Source organism: Brachycentrus maculatus, unplaced genomic scaffold (assembly GCF_059751285.1).
Source record: "Brachycentrus maculatus isolate JH-2025_06_01 unplaced genomic scaffold, ASM5975128v1 h1tg000452l, whole genome shotgun sequence".
In the NCBI taxonomy this organism is placed as follows: domain Eukaryota; kingdom Metazoa; phylum Arthropoda; class Insecta; order Trichoptera; family Brachycentridae; genus Brachycentrus; species Brachycentrus maculatus.
The window spans coordinates 1,008,798-1,028,762 of record NW_028281199.1 but is presented as its reverse complement, the minus strand read 5'-3'; the positions used below and the strand labels follow the sequence as shown (position 1 = coordinate 1,028,762).

Genomic DNA, 19,965 nt, shown 5'->3' with positions numbered 1-19,965 from the left:
CAAACACCCATCATAAATACGTCTGAGAGATCGCATTTCGACTACATTCAGTCTACTTTCATCCTTCGTTTGCCAACTCCATGCTTCACTTCTAAGTTTTACTCGGTCTTCATTTCCAACTGCATTAGCCTCATAAATTTGTTTAGCTGTTCTTTCTTAATTATGTCGATTATATTGACGTGGTGACAATAAATTGGAAAAATATTAGTAATTCTATTATTTTTCATTTGAATTTGCTATGTATTATGCCTCATCCCATACATTCCCTGTTAAATCTTTACCGGCGTTTAAAAATTCGCGCCCCCTTTCCGAAGCAATAATACAGGTACTAGTTATTATTGGCGTTCATTTCTGAACTGTGCGATCTGCATACACTTGACCAAGATAAACTCGACTGGTCGATCTTAACTGGACCGCTTCAGCTAATCGCTCCAGTAACTACTGACGTGTTGCTATAACTAGGCCACTGTGTGGAGAGTAATATACGGAGTTTCCTATTTTTGTATTATTTTACTAGACGGATAATAAATTTCTTCCAGCATTAAATCTTCTTCAGTACTTATTTCTGTAGTTATTAATGCCTGTAACTTGATTTAACGGAGATTTATGTATCTTGTTGAATACTTTAAGTACTCTGAGAACTCATCTCGGATAAACTTTATACATAATAATAATAATAATAATAAAACCCTTATCCGCACCCCAATGGTGCATAGGGCACTGTGTCATATTAACGCAGTGTTATCTTGATCGAAAACACATGAAGGAAAGGTGATCAGCCCTCCGCTTCAGGTACCAGTCCACGGTAATATTGAATAAATATTACAATAAATATTGAGTAGTGTGGTTGTCAATAATGTGTACAATTGGTGAATGTTACACGTGTGTAAAGTGATCACTTAAACCTGCCTATGACGGTCGTAAGCCCCGTAAATGCCCAGACTTCCATATTCTTCTTCATCTTTGATGAGATATCAAAAAATAATATGAAAATAACTCCTGTAATTGGAGATAATCCAGATTTTGTGAACAAGTATTTGGACACACTCAAAATGTTGTAAATAAATATTACAGTGAAAAAATCACTTATATTTATTTTACCCCTCTTGGGAATCGAACCCGGGACCTCCAGAACGGTAGCCGAGCGTGCTGACAATTATACTACGGAGGCAGACAAACTGAAAGTTTTACAGAAAGTTATACAAACTGAAAGTTTTCAAGTGATTTTTTTTAAACTGGTTATTATATTTTTAAAGAACAGAAAACTGGCAAAGTGTATGAAACTGAAAAGAATGAATAGAAAAAACTTAAAAATATATGACAAAAACAATAGAATCTTAAGCTAATAATTGAAATATGATCATTATAAAATTAAACAACGTTAACACGTTCAACCCTGATGATGACAAGGTTGTTAATGAAAACAGTTTCCAATGAAAAGTGGTTAAAAACAAAATGGTTTAATTTAATAAAGTTTATAAAAAAATATGATCAAATAACATTTTTAAATACGACACACACACTAATAGAAAGATGTAGCACAAATAAACTTAAATTGCTTATTGAAATGACTTTAAAAAAAAAACTAGTATGATTTTTTTTTAAATAAAAGAAAACTGGCAAAACTGAAAAGAATGATAAAAAACTCCAAAATGTATGACAGAAGAATAATCGAATCTCGAGCAATAACATATGAAATATGTTCAAATAACATTTTTAATCAAAACACACTGACAAAAAAAGTTGTAACACACAGAAACTTTATTTTAAATTTTAATTTAAATTGAATTTTATTTTAAAGTAGATTTGAAAAAATTAATCCGGTAATTTAATGTCGGGCTGTGGTCCCGTGGTTAGTGTCCCGGACTCTTAAGTCAGAGTTTCTCGGTTCGAACCCACTCTACCACAATTTGGTACCTATTTCTAACAATGAGCCGCTTAGGCTCATATAAATAGTATGAAATTGAAATATTTGTGCAAATTATAAAAACACAAATATTTCTCTTTTTGTTTTGAATATTGAAAGCATTAACTTTGTGGATCATATTGATATATTATTTTGAGAAACAAAAAGACTTTGTTTTTTGATCCACTCACATTTTTATTAACCAACTAGTTTCGGCAACAACCTGTTGCTCTCTTCAGGGTTTATTAATCAGCAATAACATGAAATACGTTCAGTCATAAATTAAACCCTGAAGAGGGCAACAGGTTGTTGCCGAAACTAGTTGGTTAATAAAAATGTGAGTGGATCAAAAAACAAAGTCTTTTTATTTCTCAAAATAATATATTTCTCTTTTTGATTAAATATTAAATAACCAAAATCTCTGGCAATCTTCGAATTACTTGTAAATTGAGAACGCGAAAACACTCTTGAATTCGTGTTATATTATCCTCATAAATATCTATAACGAATTGGGGCCTCGTTTCCATTTTAAACTCGAATACCATTGTAATAAGCTTGACTGTTTTTTGCCATTTCTTTTCCAATATTGTTATACGACTATTGTTCAATTAAATCATTACAGATAACTGAGTATCGTTAAGATTTGTGGCGCATGATCAACCAAATAAATGTGTTAATAATTTAAATTAAATGGAATTATTTTAATGGTAGAGTTTCTCTAACAATATTATATAGTACATCAATTACATTTACATTCTATTTACTGTTTATTATCGTGGAAATATCTCATTTTTATTATTATTACCGCGGTTAAACAATAAAATTTCGAATGTAAGAATATGTAATGACTTGAAGTTTGTAAATTACTTATTATATCAATAATAATAATAGTTAATGAGCAATCAATTGTTTCTGCTAATTTTCAAAAAAAGAAATTCATATACGTAGCTAGGAAATAATGATATGTACAAAATATGATTGTGTAATAAAAAAGTATTTTATTACATCTTCATGAGTATTTCTTCCTATTTTTTTTTTTGACATCTCATCTAAGATGAAGAAGAATATGGAAGTCTGGGCATTTACGGGGCTGACGACCGTCATCGGCTGGTTTAAGTGATCACTTTACACACGTGTAACATTCACCAATTCTACCCATTATTGACAACCACACTACTCAAATTCTTGGAAGTTCTTTATATATGAACCAATTTAGAAACCTTGTTCTTGAATCACTTGAACATCACTAGAGACATCTATTGGTGAGATAAAAAAAATTATTGCTTGATAAAAAGCTTCTTTACATCTCACCATTAGATGTCTCTAGTGAAGTTCTAGTGATTCAAGAACAAGGTTTCTAAATCGGTTCATATATAAAGAACTTCCAAGAATTTAATAGTGTGGTTGTCAATAATGGGTAGAATTGGTGAATGTTACACGTGTGTAAAGTGATCACTTAAACCAGCCAATGACGGTCGTCAGCCCCGTAAATGCCCAGACTTCCATATTATTCTTCATCTTTGATTAGATGTCAAAAAATAATATGAAAATAACTCCTGTAATTGGAGGTAATCCAGATTTTGTGAACAAGTATTTGGACACACTCAAAATGTTGTAAATATTTCTTCCATTTATATTTAGGTGTATTAAATTATAAATAATTTTTTATTGCTATTTTGTTTATTAAAAAAATAAGACTTTATAAGAAATATCGGCAGAAACATCCTTTCACTGGGTGACTGTCACATAAAAAAATAATAAACAAAAAGACGTTGTGTGTAAAAGAGACAAATTTAGTAAAATATCTTTTGTCAGTAATTTGGGGGCACTTTTAACCCTTTCCGGTCCCCCAAAATTAAAAAAAATCTAGGCAGACAGTTACATTCTAATTGGAAAAATATTTTGTCCTCTGCTGCACATACTGTTGTAATAGATACGAGTGACAAAATGTAAGCTTGGAATTAAGATAAATAATACTAATGCTGAAAAAAATGTCGAATAACATCCAACATGGGACCTAAAAGCAAAAAATCGATGTCGAATGAGATTCGACATTAGACCAGTGAGGGTTTAGGGAGTTCACACAATGCAGTAAGGGATCGGCTGAGGGAGGGGCCGTTTTTAGAATATATATTGGAATTTGATATTTTTATCACATTTTTTAACTCAGAACTGTTTTCTTTTCAAAACCATACATTTATTTCGAAGAAAAACTTATTTTTAAATACATGGACGGTATTTAAAGCAAAAATTTAATTGCGTTAAATTTTACCTGGGTTCAAAGAAAATTGCGGGCTATCGAATATCCCGCCTTAACACAGCTATTTTAAAGACTTATTTAAAGGTTTAATTCAGGAGAGGTTTTAACGTTTCACTTTTTTTTAATTTTATATAAGAGGGTTTCACTTTTAAAAAAACACTGTGTATTTGCTCACCTGATGTCAGGGGTGGAGTCCACGAGCAGGCGCACGCAGTCCAGGCAGCCCCGGGCGGCCGCGTAGTGCAGGGCGAGCGCCCCGTTGCGCGCGCGCTGCGGGCCTCGCCCCGGCGCCATCCCGGCCGCCGAACCGCTGGCACTGCAGTAGCTAAAAAAAAACATTTCATTAATCGATCCGGCAGTCAATTTGATAATCTATCCTTTTTTAATTAAAATTTTACTCGGTAAATTCCACTATTTCTTGAAATATGTTGTGACTCGTCTTTCGATGTATTATTACCACAAAGCGAGTGCCGAATCATTTTCAAACACACATCGCTCACTCCTTTTAACAACGTCATATATCAAAAATCGTCAATTTTCAGTTGTGCATGTTTTTGGAATGCCCAGAAAATGTACTATATCTCACCAAAAGCGGCATATTTTTAACTTAATATTTACCCGCCACAGGACAGAAAGTATTGTTTTTGCATTTTGAAGAAAGGGTATTGTTTAATTATTTTTTTAAAATACAAAATATTTTTTAAATGGAGAAAAAACAGTCAGGTTTTACCTTAAAAGTTCTGTTGCACAGTAAAAAAATTACATAAATGGCTTGATATTTATTTTTAATACATTGTATTATATTTTAAAACATTAAAAACGATATCCTGAAAAGTCAAGTTTTTTTTGACGCACCCAAAAATGTTAAACTTATATTTATTTTAACTCTCCTGGGAATCGGAGCCCGGGACCTTCAGTGTTGTAAACAAAATCCATAAATACTACACTATGGAATATTTTTTGCCGTGTAATTATTTCGAAGAAAAGCTTAATTTTTCAATACAATAACGGTTGTATAGTATTGAAAATAAGCAAAAATTAAATTACGTTAAATGTGACCGGGGTTAGTAGAAAATTAAGTTGCAGGCTATCGATTATATTGCCCTAATTACCCAATCCTTAATTCTTTCTACTAACCTCACTATGAATATTTCAAAGTTTTAGATTTAGTACATGTCCATCCCTGAAGATGAAAAGGTTCTTGCCGAAACCGGTTGGAGAAAAGTACCAAAAATAAAAGTGGTTAAAAACAATGTTTTAGTTTTATTTTATAGTTTTATAAAATGTGCCACAAGGTATCTGCAAAAAAAAATTAAAGAAAAGTACAATTAGAATGGAAAAATGATAAAAGTGGCTTCACTTTACACCTCACGCAACTAATTCATATTTAATATCTTTCCTCTGAATAGAAAATGTAAGATCGCGTACATGTTAGCAGAAAGCATTCAGCACGGAGCTACCAGGTAAACATAACGTAACAAAGCCGCGGGTAACATGAATATCTCAAGCGATATAAATCTCTCCGGACGGTTATTTGTTCGGACGATCATTTGTATAAGTTAATCTGCATAATTCAATTAACTTTGTCCATATTCTACGCGTTTCCTTTCTACTTAGTCATCGAGATCATCAAAAAGATATCACTTTCACTGTTTGCTAATTAATAAAGTCAAAACCCGCCAAAAACCCAGAGCGACGCGACTTCAGGTCGAAAATACATACATATTTATATCAAATTAGCTGAAATACCCGACGTTGTTCGGTTTTCAGCTCGAGTTTATAATTTGAATGTGTTTATTTTTTTCAAAATCTACATATTTATAAAGGGATGAGTTCAAAATGGTAAAATTTCTTTGTAAAAAATGTACCATATAATATCTTAGTGCAACGTAAAACCTTTATTTTTATGACGGATATTCTTTTACATGCTAGATCATAAATACGTTGAGAATTTCAAATAAATTATATCCGTTGCTCGATCTTTTGCGATACTTTCGCAAAACTGCTCGCTGCTTTTTCGCTTCGGCGAATAACGACATTATGCCTGCTACCCTGGTATTTTTTTACGTAAGTGATTTATTTATTTATTAGTACGTTCTTATCTGATTTTCGAGTGCATGTGCATTCAGTATAACAAAAATGATTGCGAAATTTAATGAGGTCTCTCAAAAATCTAACGACGATGCGACAAATAGTGTTTAAATAGCTCTTCCTACCGTTTTTTGGGATTCAATGTCTCGTCTCTGGGAGGTGTATTTTCCTGTTGCTCGCTTCTTCATGACGCAGACGCCTTTAGTAATTTTTTAGATCCGAATTTATTGCGCAATATATTGAAATTGCCTCTCAAGACTCATGGGTAGCTGTTTAGCTACCGAATATGATGATATTCGTTACTTTTTATCGGCTTGTATTTCTCTCCAGCTCCTAATGCTTGCCATCAGGTTTTTGATGGCAAGCATTAGGAGCTAGATAAACGTAATTCGCTACCAAATGTATGCACTGATTGATTGGATTAGCTTTAAATGATCGAAACTAAAAATTGACTCAAGTAACGAATTCCTTTAAATAAAACGATTTTTTATTTGTTTTTTTATATATCGCTCGCTCCTTTCAACAACGTCATATTTCAAAAATCAAGATTTTTCAGGAGATCGTTTTTAATGTTTAAAAATATAATAAAATGTATTAAAAATAAATATCAAGCCATTTATTGAACTTTTTACTGTGCAACAGATCTTTTTAGATAAAACCTGAATGTTTTTTCTCCATTTGAAAAATATTTACTTTATTATAATAAAAAAACAATACCTTCTGCCCTGTAGCAGGTAAATATTAAGTTAAAAATATGCCGCTTTTGCTGGAATATAGTATATTATCTGGCCATTCCAAAAACATGCACAACTGAAAATTAACTATTTTTGATATATGACGTTGTTGAAAGGATTGAGCGGTATATTATATAGTTTGTAATAAGCAATAAATGTTATTGTATCACTTTAAATTTTTGGGTTGTTTTTACTTTAAAATCCTGAGATCATTTTGCGCTTCCTATAATTCTTTCCAGCTTACGTTTTTGATGTCAAGTACATATTATATATTAGGAGCTAGATAAACGTAATACGCGACACAATTTGTGCACTAATTTGCGTGATTAGCTTTAAATAATCGAATCCTAAAACCGAATCAAGTAACGTCTTCTTTTAAATAACTCGTTATTTTATTCATTTTTTTTAAATTTATTGATCGCTCACGTCTTAACGAAATATGCTAAACTTTCTAACTTTTATGCTTTAAGTAATACAAAAATAGATGAGAAACGGTAATAAGCCTTTTCAAGTGCGTTTTATTACATTAGTATCATTATTACTTTGAATACAATAAAATTGAAAATTAATTAACATAGACTTACTTTATCACATTACATATTAGATTCTTACTTTTTACCATAATGTGATTTTCTTCGTTTTTATTTTCATAGCCATATTTTTTCTTTTCTTTTTCCTATTCGCAACACGGCTATGCATACATTAAATATTTTTAATTATCATAATATTACACTAGTTGTACCCAGCCACGCGTTGCTATGTCTCAGTCTGGTTAAATGAAAAAGAAAGAAAAGAGCATATAAAAACACGGGCATATTCGAATACGTTACGTCAAATTTTGAAAGCAATCGGTGTAAAATGTTAGATTTGCAATTTTTCAGGAAACGTTCATTAACATTTTTTTTGTATAGACATTGCGTGAGTTGGTGTTATGTTCAACAGCTGGCGCTGCCATTTCGGTAAAAAACTGCAAGTATTTAAAAATTTCATTTTGTTTGTCCTAGGTAAAAACACCTGTCACAAGAACATAAAGCCACGCGCGTATCCCAATGCAACGTTATAACAAAATTTCAAATCAATCGGTGAAAAGATTAAGGAGAGTTAAGATTTTGAACAAAGGTCAAAACAATAATTTTATTCAATTATGGAATCGCGTTCAAATAAAAAAAAATGTTTAAAAAAAATTTAAATCTAAAAAACAATAGACAATAAATTGGTTATACTTATTTATAATTTACTTTTTCGTTTTTTTTTTAAATTCAGTACCTACATTGAAAATTTCAAATTAGAATTCTAAAAAAAGGAATAGACAACAAATTGGTTTCATTTATATTTCAGCATTTCAAAATTTAAATTTAGAATTACAAAAAGCGAACAAGATTATGAATTAATATTTGCAATTTTATTTTCACAAATTGATTGAATACATCATAGAACGTTGAACAGTAAAGTCATGCGCCATCTTTTTAAATTTGTTAAAACTTCTAATCGCGATGTATGAATACGAAGGCAGTAATAATTTAGTATTAAACTTTTATTTTTCATGAAGCGAGCTCGAGAAACGCGTGGCCCCATTATTCAACGATTACCGTAGCTGAACCACACTGCATAATTGTGTTTTTAAAAGTAATGTTCTTTTAAATGCACATCGGTAGATGGCAGTAGCAGAACATTTATAGTTTTTTTTTAAATATGTTTTTGTGTTGTTGCGAATATCTTTTTAGTGTAGCGAAATTAACAAAAAATAGTTTTCCCTCCTAGTTTTAAATATAATAACAATTATAGCTACTAAAACAGAAAAATATACAAATGAATAATGTTAATTATTACAGAGGTGTCAAACTCAAAAGGCATCAAGTCCACTATCCAAAATTCACAAAATCATCAAATTTCAATTCATAAAAATTTTAATTTGCAAAAAATCAATTCAAATAAAAGTATCACTAATTCAAAAATATTTATAGATTTGGCGTTCAATTTGTAGAACTGCATTTTAATTTTAAAATCAAACACTGTTTTTTTTTTAGTCTAGTAAATTGTATTTTATTGTTAAAAATTATTATTGAAAAAAACACATAGAAATAAATTTTGTCACAATTGTTTTGCCTTATTATGGCATTTGTTTGAAAATACTATAACAAGGCGTAACTATTGTCTCAAAATTATGATTTATGTGTAAATAACAATAAAATACAATTAAGTAGACTCAAAAATCAGTGTTTAATTTATTACATAAATTCAGAAATACAAAACTCTTGTTTTGTAATATTTTGATTTGTGTTTTTTTGTTCCGTGTGTATGCTTTATTAATTAGTTGATTTCCAAATTGTTCAAGGCATGTATGTACGAGTATATCGCTGACTCCTTTCAACAACGTCATATATCAAAAAACTTGATTTTTCAGGAGATCGTTTTTAAAGTTTTAAAATATAATACAATGCATTAAAAATAAATATCAAGCCACTTATAGAACTTTTTACTGTGAAACATATTTTTTTAGGTAAAACCTGAATGTTTTTTCTCCATTTGAAAAATATTTAGTATATTTAAAAAAATAATTAAACAATACCTTTTCTTCAAAACGCAAAAACAACATTTTCTGCCCTGTAGCGGGTAAATATTAAGTTAAAAATATGCCGCTTTTACTGGGATATAGTACATTTTCTGGGCATTCCGGAAACATGAACATCTGAAAATTGACGATTTTTAATAAATGACGTTGTTGAAAGTAGTGAGCGATATGTGCATTTACGTGTGCAATTTCTGAAGCAGATGATTACAGACTTAAAATGGGTCCAGTAATCCATCTCTGTCGAATAAGAACGTGCTCTTGTAGATCTAATTGCTTTTACCACTCGTCCACGGAGCGGTAAAATAATAATTGACTTCAGGTTACATTATTACTACATTGTAGGGACCTATCTACCATATCTTGATATATATCAGAGGAACCTTAAAATTCGTATTAATTTATTTGAACGCCTCGCATTTTAAAACTATTTGAATTTGCAATTTATCTGACATTTTGTTTCATAATAATTTAAATTGAATCACATAACTGTAGCTTAGGTATTATTTTTTGACATCTCATCAAAGATGAAGAAGAATATGGAAGTCTGGGCATTTACGGGGCTTACGACCGTCATAGGCTGGTTTAAGTGATCACTTTACACACGTGTAACATTCACCAATTCTACCCATTATTGACAACCACACTACTCAAATTCTTGGAAGTTCTATATATATGAACCAATTTAGAAACCTTGTTCATGAATCACTAGAACTTCACTAGAGACATCTATTGGTGAGATGTAAAGAAGCTTTTTATTAAGCAGAAACTCTTATATTAGTATGTGAGATCCGAATCCTGGATTATAATCACACACATGAGAAACGCCAGAAAATACCATTTTCATTTTTATTATTAAGCTTATAATTTGACCAGATAATTTATTTACAACATTTTGAGTGTGTCCAAATACTTGTTCACAAAAAACAAGTAACAAAACAAGTAACTTGTACTTGTGAACAAGTATTTGGACACACTCAAAATGTTGTAGCTTAGGTATGCTTAGTTTTTTATTTTCTATTTTATGAAATTTTATCAGATACGTTGACTTACTGAAAATTCTTATCGGCGATATTTTTAAAAATGCCAAAAAATTTGATATTATTGTATTGTATTCACATTCTGTAGCTGGATTTCATAATTTACCCATGGATTATTCCGACTCCTGACCTGTTCACGCCTACAAATTTAAAAAGATGATTATGCCATGTTTCCCTCGGTCTACCTTTGATTCTATTTCATATATTTTTTATCGTTCTTTCCTCATTCGTTCGTTCCTTATGTCCAAACCATCTCAGCGCACATTTATTAATTTTATCTCAGCTTTGCATTCTCTCTTTATATCACCATTCAAACATCTATCATAACCGTTTTGATGCCATTCGTCTAGGTGATCACATTGCGACTGCATTCAGTCTACTTTCATCCTTCTTTTGCCAACTCCATGCTTTACATCCAAACAATAAGGTTGGAATGTTGAAACCATGACTCCCACACTTCTAGTTTAGCTTTCGCTGAAACATTTTCGATAAACGTATTGATGCCATTCGTCTGAGTGATCGCATTTCGACTGCATGCAGTCTACTTTCATCTTTCTTGTCAACTAACTAACTAACTAACCATCAACCCTTTTCCTCGCAGAGGTAGGCAGGGATAATAGTCCGTCTCACCACATTCATGCATTTGCTTATGCATACCCCCCGATTATTTCAAGTATTTTATGAGTGTTTGAAATGATTTATTATGTCAAGTTTTCTTCGGTCTTCACCTGTTTCTATAGCCAACCACATTCGTATATTATATCGCCTAATAAATTTGTTGGAATATTCACATTTCTGCCATCTTTCTTGTGCTTCTTTAGACTTACTTCCATATGTCAATCTATTTTAATACAATTGTAAAATACCATATGAATATTAAATGCGTGTTTATTTAGAACACGTCACAGTGACCTTCACGTAACGAGTCCAAGAGTGCAGTTATATGCATCTACACTAAATGCAATTCTAACTGCACAACATGTTATATGCACTCCCTTCATAATACCCGCGACCGCCCGCTTAGTATACAATTTTACGTAATAAACCAGATGTATGAAAATTACACATAATTTACACTTAAATAATAGTTATTTAAAAAGGAATATTCGATAAATATCGTGATTTTTTTTTAAATTACAAAGATTATAATACCACTTAATGAGTTTTATTTTCATATTATTTTTTGACATCTCATCAAAGATGATGAAGTATATGGAAGTATGGGCATTAACGGGGCTGACGACCGTCATAGGCTGGTTTAAGCGATCACTTTATTCGCGAATTCTACCCATGATTGACTACCACACTACTCAAATTCTTGGAAGTTATATATATATATATATATATATATATATATATATATATATATATATATATATATATATATATATATATATATATATATATATATATATATATATATATATATATATATATATATATATATATATATATATATATATATATATATATATATATATATATATATATATATATATATATATATATATATATATATATATATATATATATATATATATATATATATATATATATATATATATATATATATATATATATATATATATATATATATATATATATATATATATATATATATATATATATATATATATGTATATGTGAGTGTGTGTATGTGTGTGTACATACATGAGGTCTAAAATTTGAGTTGTGTGGTTTTCAATCATGGATAGAACGTTGAATGTTACACGTGTACAAAGTGATAACTAAAGCTTGCCTATGACAGGTCGTAAGCCATGTAAATACCAATACTCTCTTCATCTATGTTGGGATGTCATAATGTAAATGTTACGAGTGTGTTCAAATTTTTGCTCACAAATTCTAGCTTGTTCAGAGTTAATATTTACTTGATGTCCATATGAGTTAATATATTTTGGTATTCTATAAAAAAGTAAAGATAGTCCCACTTTTAAAATGAAAAGAGTAGAAAAGTAATTAATAAAATAGTGTGTGACACTTTTTATTTTTAGCTCTCTAATTATATAAGAAGTCGGATAGTATTTTCTTTACATATTTTAGCCAAAGCAATGTACCAGTTATTTATTTTAAATACAATAAGTTGACATCAATATGCCAAAATTAAAATAATTTCTTATAATATTTTCTCTTCTCTTTGAATTGTAGCACTTTTGTGATAGGTGCGATGATATTTAGCACCATTCAATGTGTTGGATTCTATTTTAACAATTAATGGTTTGTCAAAAATATTATCCTCTTAAACGATGTGATGTGAATCTGATAAGAAAGGCAGTCTTGTAAAAAGCGAAACGAGAAATGCTTCAAATTTCATTTGTTTACTGTTTATAGAACAAGAATTTTTAAAATATTTCATTTGTTTATTAAAGACGTCTCAAACTTAAGGGGATACTACGCAACACAGCCGACGGCCGTAGAGGTAACACGTTTTTCCAAGCCCTATTTTTTTAATGAATGTATTATGGAATTTTTTGTTTTTTAGAATTGATATAGATAAAATATTTTTATATTTTTTTAAAACTACTCACCTTTCAATTACTCCATTCTTATCAAAACCGTATAATTATTTTGAAGAAAAACTTATTTTTTCAATGCAAAAACGGTGTTTTAACAAAAAATCAATTACCTACGTAAATTGTGGCCTGTTTTTAGAAAAAAATATGTTGCGACTTAACGAATACTGTGCCTTAAAAACAGAACAATTATTTTTATTTACAGAACATATATATATATATATATATATATATATATATATATATATATATATATATATGTAATAAAATAACTAGGTACCTACCTATACATTTTATTAAGTACTTACAAAAAGTACCTACATAAAACAGTTCTACCACCAGATGCCGCATGCGTCGCTCAGAAGAAAACAAAAGACTTCCGATAAGATTATTAACTGTCAGAATCAGATAGATAGATAGATAGATAGATATAAAAATTATTATAAAGATAAATTAAGAATAAACTTTAATTACAAAGCAACACATTGTTTATTTTATTATTATACACCCACTTTACATATTATTTACACTTAATTTTCAAAAGGAAAATATTACCACGTTATAAAACGACAATTTTGTTAAATGGAAATGGATTATGAAACATTAGATGTATTAAAACAATTACTACAATATGTTCGGAGTGAGAGAGAAAAATTAGAAGATGATCAAAGAAAACGATTAGAAGATAATCAAAGAAGACGTGGAAATCTAAGAACTAGTGATAAAATTAAAGATAAAAGTCCATGTAAGATTTGTGAAAAATTAAATAAGGGAACTCGATATCACCCTGAAGCAACATGCTGGTTTAAAACAAAGGACGATGATAAGATTAATAATAAAAATGAAGATTTACAAATTACACAGAAACAGTGCTTGAAGAATGAAAATAAAAATAATGTGGAAAAAATTTCTACAAAATATAAAATAAAATATACTCCAGAAAAGAAAAATTTCGAAGCAGATTGTATGAGCAGGAATCCAGTATTAGAATCGAAGGAAAATGCAAATGAACAATTAAAAGTTGTAAATTTGGTTAAATTAGAAGATATTTTAAAAGATCAGAATAAAAATGAAGACATACAAATAACACAGAAACAGTGCTTGAAAAATGAAAATAAAAATAAAGTAGAAAAAGCTTCTACGAAAGATAAAATAAAATATACTCCAGGAAAGAAGAATTTAGAAGTAGATTGTCTAAGCAGGAATCCAGTATTAAAATCGAATGAAAATGCAGATGAACAATTAAAAGTTGTAAATTTGGTTAAATTAGAAGATACTTTAAGAGATCTGAATAAAAATGAAGACATACAAATAACACAGAAACAGTGCTTGAAAAATGAAAATAAAAATAAAGTAGAAAAAACTTCTACGAAAGATGAAATAAAATATACTCCAGGAAAGAAGAATTTAGAAGTAGATTGTCTAAGCCGGAATCCAGTTTTAGAATCGAATAAAAATGCAGATGAACAATTAAAAGTTGTACATTTGGTTATATTAGAAGATACTTTAAGAGATCTGAATAAAAATGAAGGAATTCAAAAGAAAAAAACAAATGGATTGAGAAAAACTGTGTCTACTTTAAAAGGGTCAAGAAGAAAAAAAAAATACAAAAAAAAGAAAAAAAAAGAACGAAAAAAAAAGGAAAAAAAGAAAAAAAAAAAAACAAGAAAGAAAAAAAAGAAGGAAAAAAGAAAGGAAGAAAAAAAAAAAAAAACTTAATCATATCACTAAACTTATACAAGAAGATGATCCGGAGGACGAGTGAAAATTTTACTATGAATTTTCATCCCCAAGGGGGGAGATGTAATAAAATAACTAGGTACCTACCTATACATTTTATTAAGTACTTACAAAAAGCACCTACATAAAACAGTTCTACCACCAGATGCCGCATGCGTCGCTCAGAAGAAAACAAAAGACTTCCGATAAGATTATTAACTGTCAGAATCAGATAGATAGATAGATAGATAGATATAAAAATTATTATAAAGATAAATTAAGAATAAACTTTAATTACAAAGCAACACATTGTTTATTTTATTATTATACACCCACTTTACATATTATTTACACTTAATTTTCAAAAGGAAAATATTACCACGTTATATATATATATATATATATATATATATATATATATATATATATATATATATATATATATATATATATATATATATATATATATATACATATATATAGACCAACCTTTGGCGGTCGTTAGCCCGTCCAGACTTCCATATTTTTCTTCAGATATTTTTATTAATTTTTATTTCAGAGGAACGTCATGCGTGGTAATCAAATGTACTTATCACTACCCTACTAAATTTATTCACCACACATGAGAGAAATAACATAATTCAGTATAAATTAACATGGAGTTACTGTATCTCTCACTCGAACAAACTAACCTGGTTTATCAATAAAACGTTATGGTATTTCAATATCATCATCCACCATGCTCTAGGAAGCAAGTTATTCCGGTAACTGAGTAAGCCATACAACTTGTAATATCGCTCACTCCTTTCAAGAACGTCATAAATCGAAAATTGTCAATTTTCAGTTGGGCGTGTTTTCAGAATGCCCAAAAAGTGTACTATATCACAGCAAAAGAGGCATATTTTTAACTTAATATTTACCCGCTACAGGGCAAAAAATTTTGTTTTAGCATTTTGAATAAAAAGTATTGTTTAATTATTTTTTTAAGTATACTAAATATTTTTCAAATGGAGAAAAAACCTTTAGGTTTTACCTAAAAAGATCTGTTGCACAGTAAAAACTTCAATAAGTGGCTTGATATTTATTTTTAATACATTGTGTTATATTTTTAAACTTTAAAAACGTTCTCCTGAAAAATCAAGTTTTTTGATTTATGACGTTCTTGAAAGGAGTGAGCGATATGTATGGAGTAATCGTAAATAAATATATCAACTTAATAATACATATGAAGAAGCTAAATGATTTTAAAACGCACAACAATTGATAAAAGTAACTATGTATGTTATTGAATTTATGAGGCAATTTTTTTCGGTAATAAAAGCAGAGCATGTCAGAGAAACCCTTGCCATGTTCAAGTAATGGATCTTTGTCAGACGGGAGGAATATCTAATTTAACATACTCAACCTATAAAGGATAGTTTTGTGTGTTTTAATAGTCGATATAATTAATATTTTCATTCATCATTTTATTTTGGAAAATTCGCCTTCTTAAAAACGTGGGCCTTAATTACTGAACAATTATTTTTAACATATTTAATTTATTTTCATTGAATGATTCCGGAGTCACTTTGTGATAAAATCTATTCATTTTTAAAATAATAATTATTACAAATGAATAATTTAGTAGCGTTTATTAAGTTTGAGACATCCATAAAAAATAATAACAGCCTATGACGGTCGTCAGCCCCGTAAATGCCCAGATTTCCATATTCTTCATCTTTGATAAGATGTCAAAAAACAATATAAAAATAACTCCTGTCATTGGAGATAATCCAGATTTTGTGAACAAGTATTTGGACACACTCAAAATGTTGTAAATAAATAACTTTTATAAAAATCAATAATATAATAAACGGTGTTGAAAAATGATGCGGAATGCATCGAAACACGTGTCACAGTAGATTTTAAGAAATAGTGGTATTAACTAAGTAAAACTTCAATTAAAATTGGATAGATTTTACCACAAAGTGACCGCCGAATCAATTAATGCATTTAAACTAGTTTAGTTATTGTTTCGGCATTAACTTTGTGGTAAGACAATGATTAAAGAAAACACTTCGTTTTTTACCACTTGAGTTTTATTATAGACTACATGTTTCAGAAGTTAAACTTCCATCATTCAGGTCTGTATAGTTATTATACAGACCTGAATGATGGAAGTTTAACTTCTGAAACATGTAGTCTATAATAAAACTCAAGTGGTAAAAAACGAAGTGTTTTCTTTAATCATTGTAAACTAGTTTAGTATGTAAAAATGTTTAGTATCGTTGTAAGAGAGTTGAATACGTGATCAATACTGCAAGAAATTCTGTGACAGTTTTCTTGAAATCCACGTCATGAATCTGTTTATTATTACTGCTCATCTAATTTGTATAAACTGATCATTTGTAAGCTAATACATGGGTTAAAAACTTAATCTGGCCAGCATTAAAATCTAATACTGGTTTTAATTTCTAGAAGCATTTTGATCTTCCATGATTTCTAAAAATAATGACCAATAATAAATAGATTGTTGTACCAGCTACTGAGAAAAAAATAGCACTTTTTTTGTTTCATTTGACATTTCTACTTCTAATTCTTACCATTATTATATCCATGTGGTGTATAGGGCACTGCATCATTTCTATGCAGTTATATCTTTATCGTTAATTACCGCGTATCAGGTACGTATAGCAGTCAAAAGTGATAAAAGTGGTTGTCAATCATGGGTAGAATGCTAAATGTTACACGTGTGTAAAGTGATCACTAACCAGCATATGATAAGACGTTAGCCCTGCAAATACCCAGACTTTCATAATCTTCTTCATCGGTATCAATAAAATGAAAAAATAAACCCAGATTTGTTAACAAGTGTTTGAATTCACTCAAAATGTTGTGAATATGTAATTAATTTAATTAATTTATTCGGCAGTCTCAATGTTGTCAAATCTATCCATTTATAATTTATGTTTTACTTGGTAAATACCACTGACACTTAAAATGTATTGTGACACGTGTTTCGATGCATTACGCAGCATGTATTGAAACACGTGTCATAATAAATTGTGTTGCGACGCATTACGCATCATGCATCGAAACACGTGTCACAATAAATTGTGTTGCGACGCATTACGCATCATGCATCGAAACACGTGTCACAATAAATTGTTTTGCGACGCATTACGCATCATGCATCGAAACACGTGTCACAATAAATTGTTTTGCGACGCATTACGCATCATGCATCGAAACACGTGTCACAATAAATTTTAAGAAATAGTGATATTTACCACGTAAAACTTAAATTAAAAATGAATAAATAAATATTTTATCGTAGGTACCTAAATTAATTACACGAAAAAATTATGAATACTAATACTTTTACTGTGTGAATGTTTGCTTATTATTATTATTGGTTCGTTGAACTGAGACGGTGTACAGCAGCCATACTCAACCTGCGGTCCGCGGGCCGCATGCGGCCCGCCAAGCTTTTTTGTGCGGCCCCCAACACATTTATTATCAGGAACATGATTTACAAAATCTGGCATTCTATAGATATATAGGGTCCGCCATCTAAAGTTTTTTTTTTCAACTAGTGTTTATTTCGTGAATGGTAACACTTAGCTCATGTCTGATTTGACAGATAATTAGTTTTATCCTTCCGCTGAGCGAATATGGTTGTGTATACGCTTGAACAACGCTGGAAAATATTGCGACATTACTTTGAAAATCATGGTAATGTTGCAGAATGTGTGCGAAAATTGCGTACGGTTTTTGGAAGAAGAGAAGCACCGTCAGCTCCGTATGTTCGTTATCTTGTGAAAAAAGTGAAAGAAACTGGCATCCTCATCGATAAACCAAAGCGTGAAAAGCCAAAAACAGTGCGTACACCCGAGAATATCGATGTTGTGGCAGAAAGTGTGCGTGAAGCGCCATCAACATCAATTCACCGTCGTTCTCAACAATTGAACATTTCGGAGACATCATTGAGACGAATTTTGCATAAAGACCTTGGTATGACGCCATACAAAGTCCAATTGGTTCAGGAGTTGAAGCCAACTGACCATCCAATGCGTTTTCGCTTCGCTGAGTGGGCCTGCGATCGACTTACAGAAGATGCCGATTTTGCCAAAAAAATCATCTTTTCGGATGAAGCTCATTTTGATCTTGGCGGGTATGTAAACAAGCAAAATTGTCGTATTTGGGGCACAGAAAACCCGCACGCATACATTGAAAAGCCGGTACACCCAAAAAGAGTCACTGTTTGGTGCGGATTTTGGTCCAGAGGCATAATTGGGCCATTTTTCTTTGAAAATGAGCAAGGAGTGGCCGTTACAGTCAATGGCGATCGTTATCGGGCCATGTTGAACGGATTTTTGTTCACAAAAATTGAAGAGGAGGATATTGGCAACATTTGGTTTCAACAGGACGGCGCTACGTGCCACACAGCCGAAGCTAGTTAGTTTTTTTTTTATAGCATTTTCAAAAAAAAAAAGTTATTTGGCGGACCCTTTAGAATCGTATATCTTGAGATTTATTTCGACTTTGACGTACAGACATGGAAATCCGAAGAGGATGGTCGTTGTCGTGTCAACATCAGATCTGGTATAAGAGTGTTGCTACTGCACACGCTAGATTTATTCCCAAAAAACAACATTTGACAGACAAATATTTTAAAATAGTTTTGGTCATATTTTTATAAATCTCAAATGGTTTTCCAAAAAAACGGGGGTGGTGGGTTTCATGATATTTTTTGTCATACCAGTATAGTGTTGCGGCCCGCGTAGCTTTACAAATATATGTATGCGGCCCGAAGAAAAAAAAGGTTGAGTATCATTGGTGTACAGTGTACAGCTCGCCGGAAGTGACTGGAGCATGTTATTACTTATTTATGGTTTATATTATGGCGGGTACAGGGGGCTTTATGATGTCACAAAACTATATTATTGCCAAATGAGGAAATCGTCACACCGTGAATCGTGAAACCCATTGGATTTCAGTACAGTAAAACCTCGATATAACGTTTTGAGTGTGTCCAAATACTTGTTCACAAATCTGGATTATCTCCAATTATATGAGTTATTTTTCGTGTTATTTTTTTTGACATTTCATCAAAGATGAATAAGAATATGGAAG

At 30.5% G+C, this 19,965-nt stretch overlaps 1 protein-coding gene across 4 annotated transcripts in view; it reads right to left on the bottom strand.

The window, feature by feature from the left end:
* Positions 1 to 19,965, bottom strand: part of LOC148302443 (uncharacterized) — a 194,517-nt gene that overhangs the window by 88,101 nt on the left and 86,451 nt on the right. For all 4 annotated transcript variants that reach the window (XM_088271589.1, XM_088271590.1, XM_088271593.1 and 1 more), the window contains exon 2: positions 4,342 to 4,491. In XM_088271589.1, the coding sequence (XP_088127715.1) occupies positions 4,342 to 4,491 (150 nt within the window). The remainder of the gene's footprint in view (positions 1 to 4,341; positions 4,492 to 19,965) is intronic.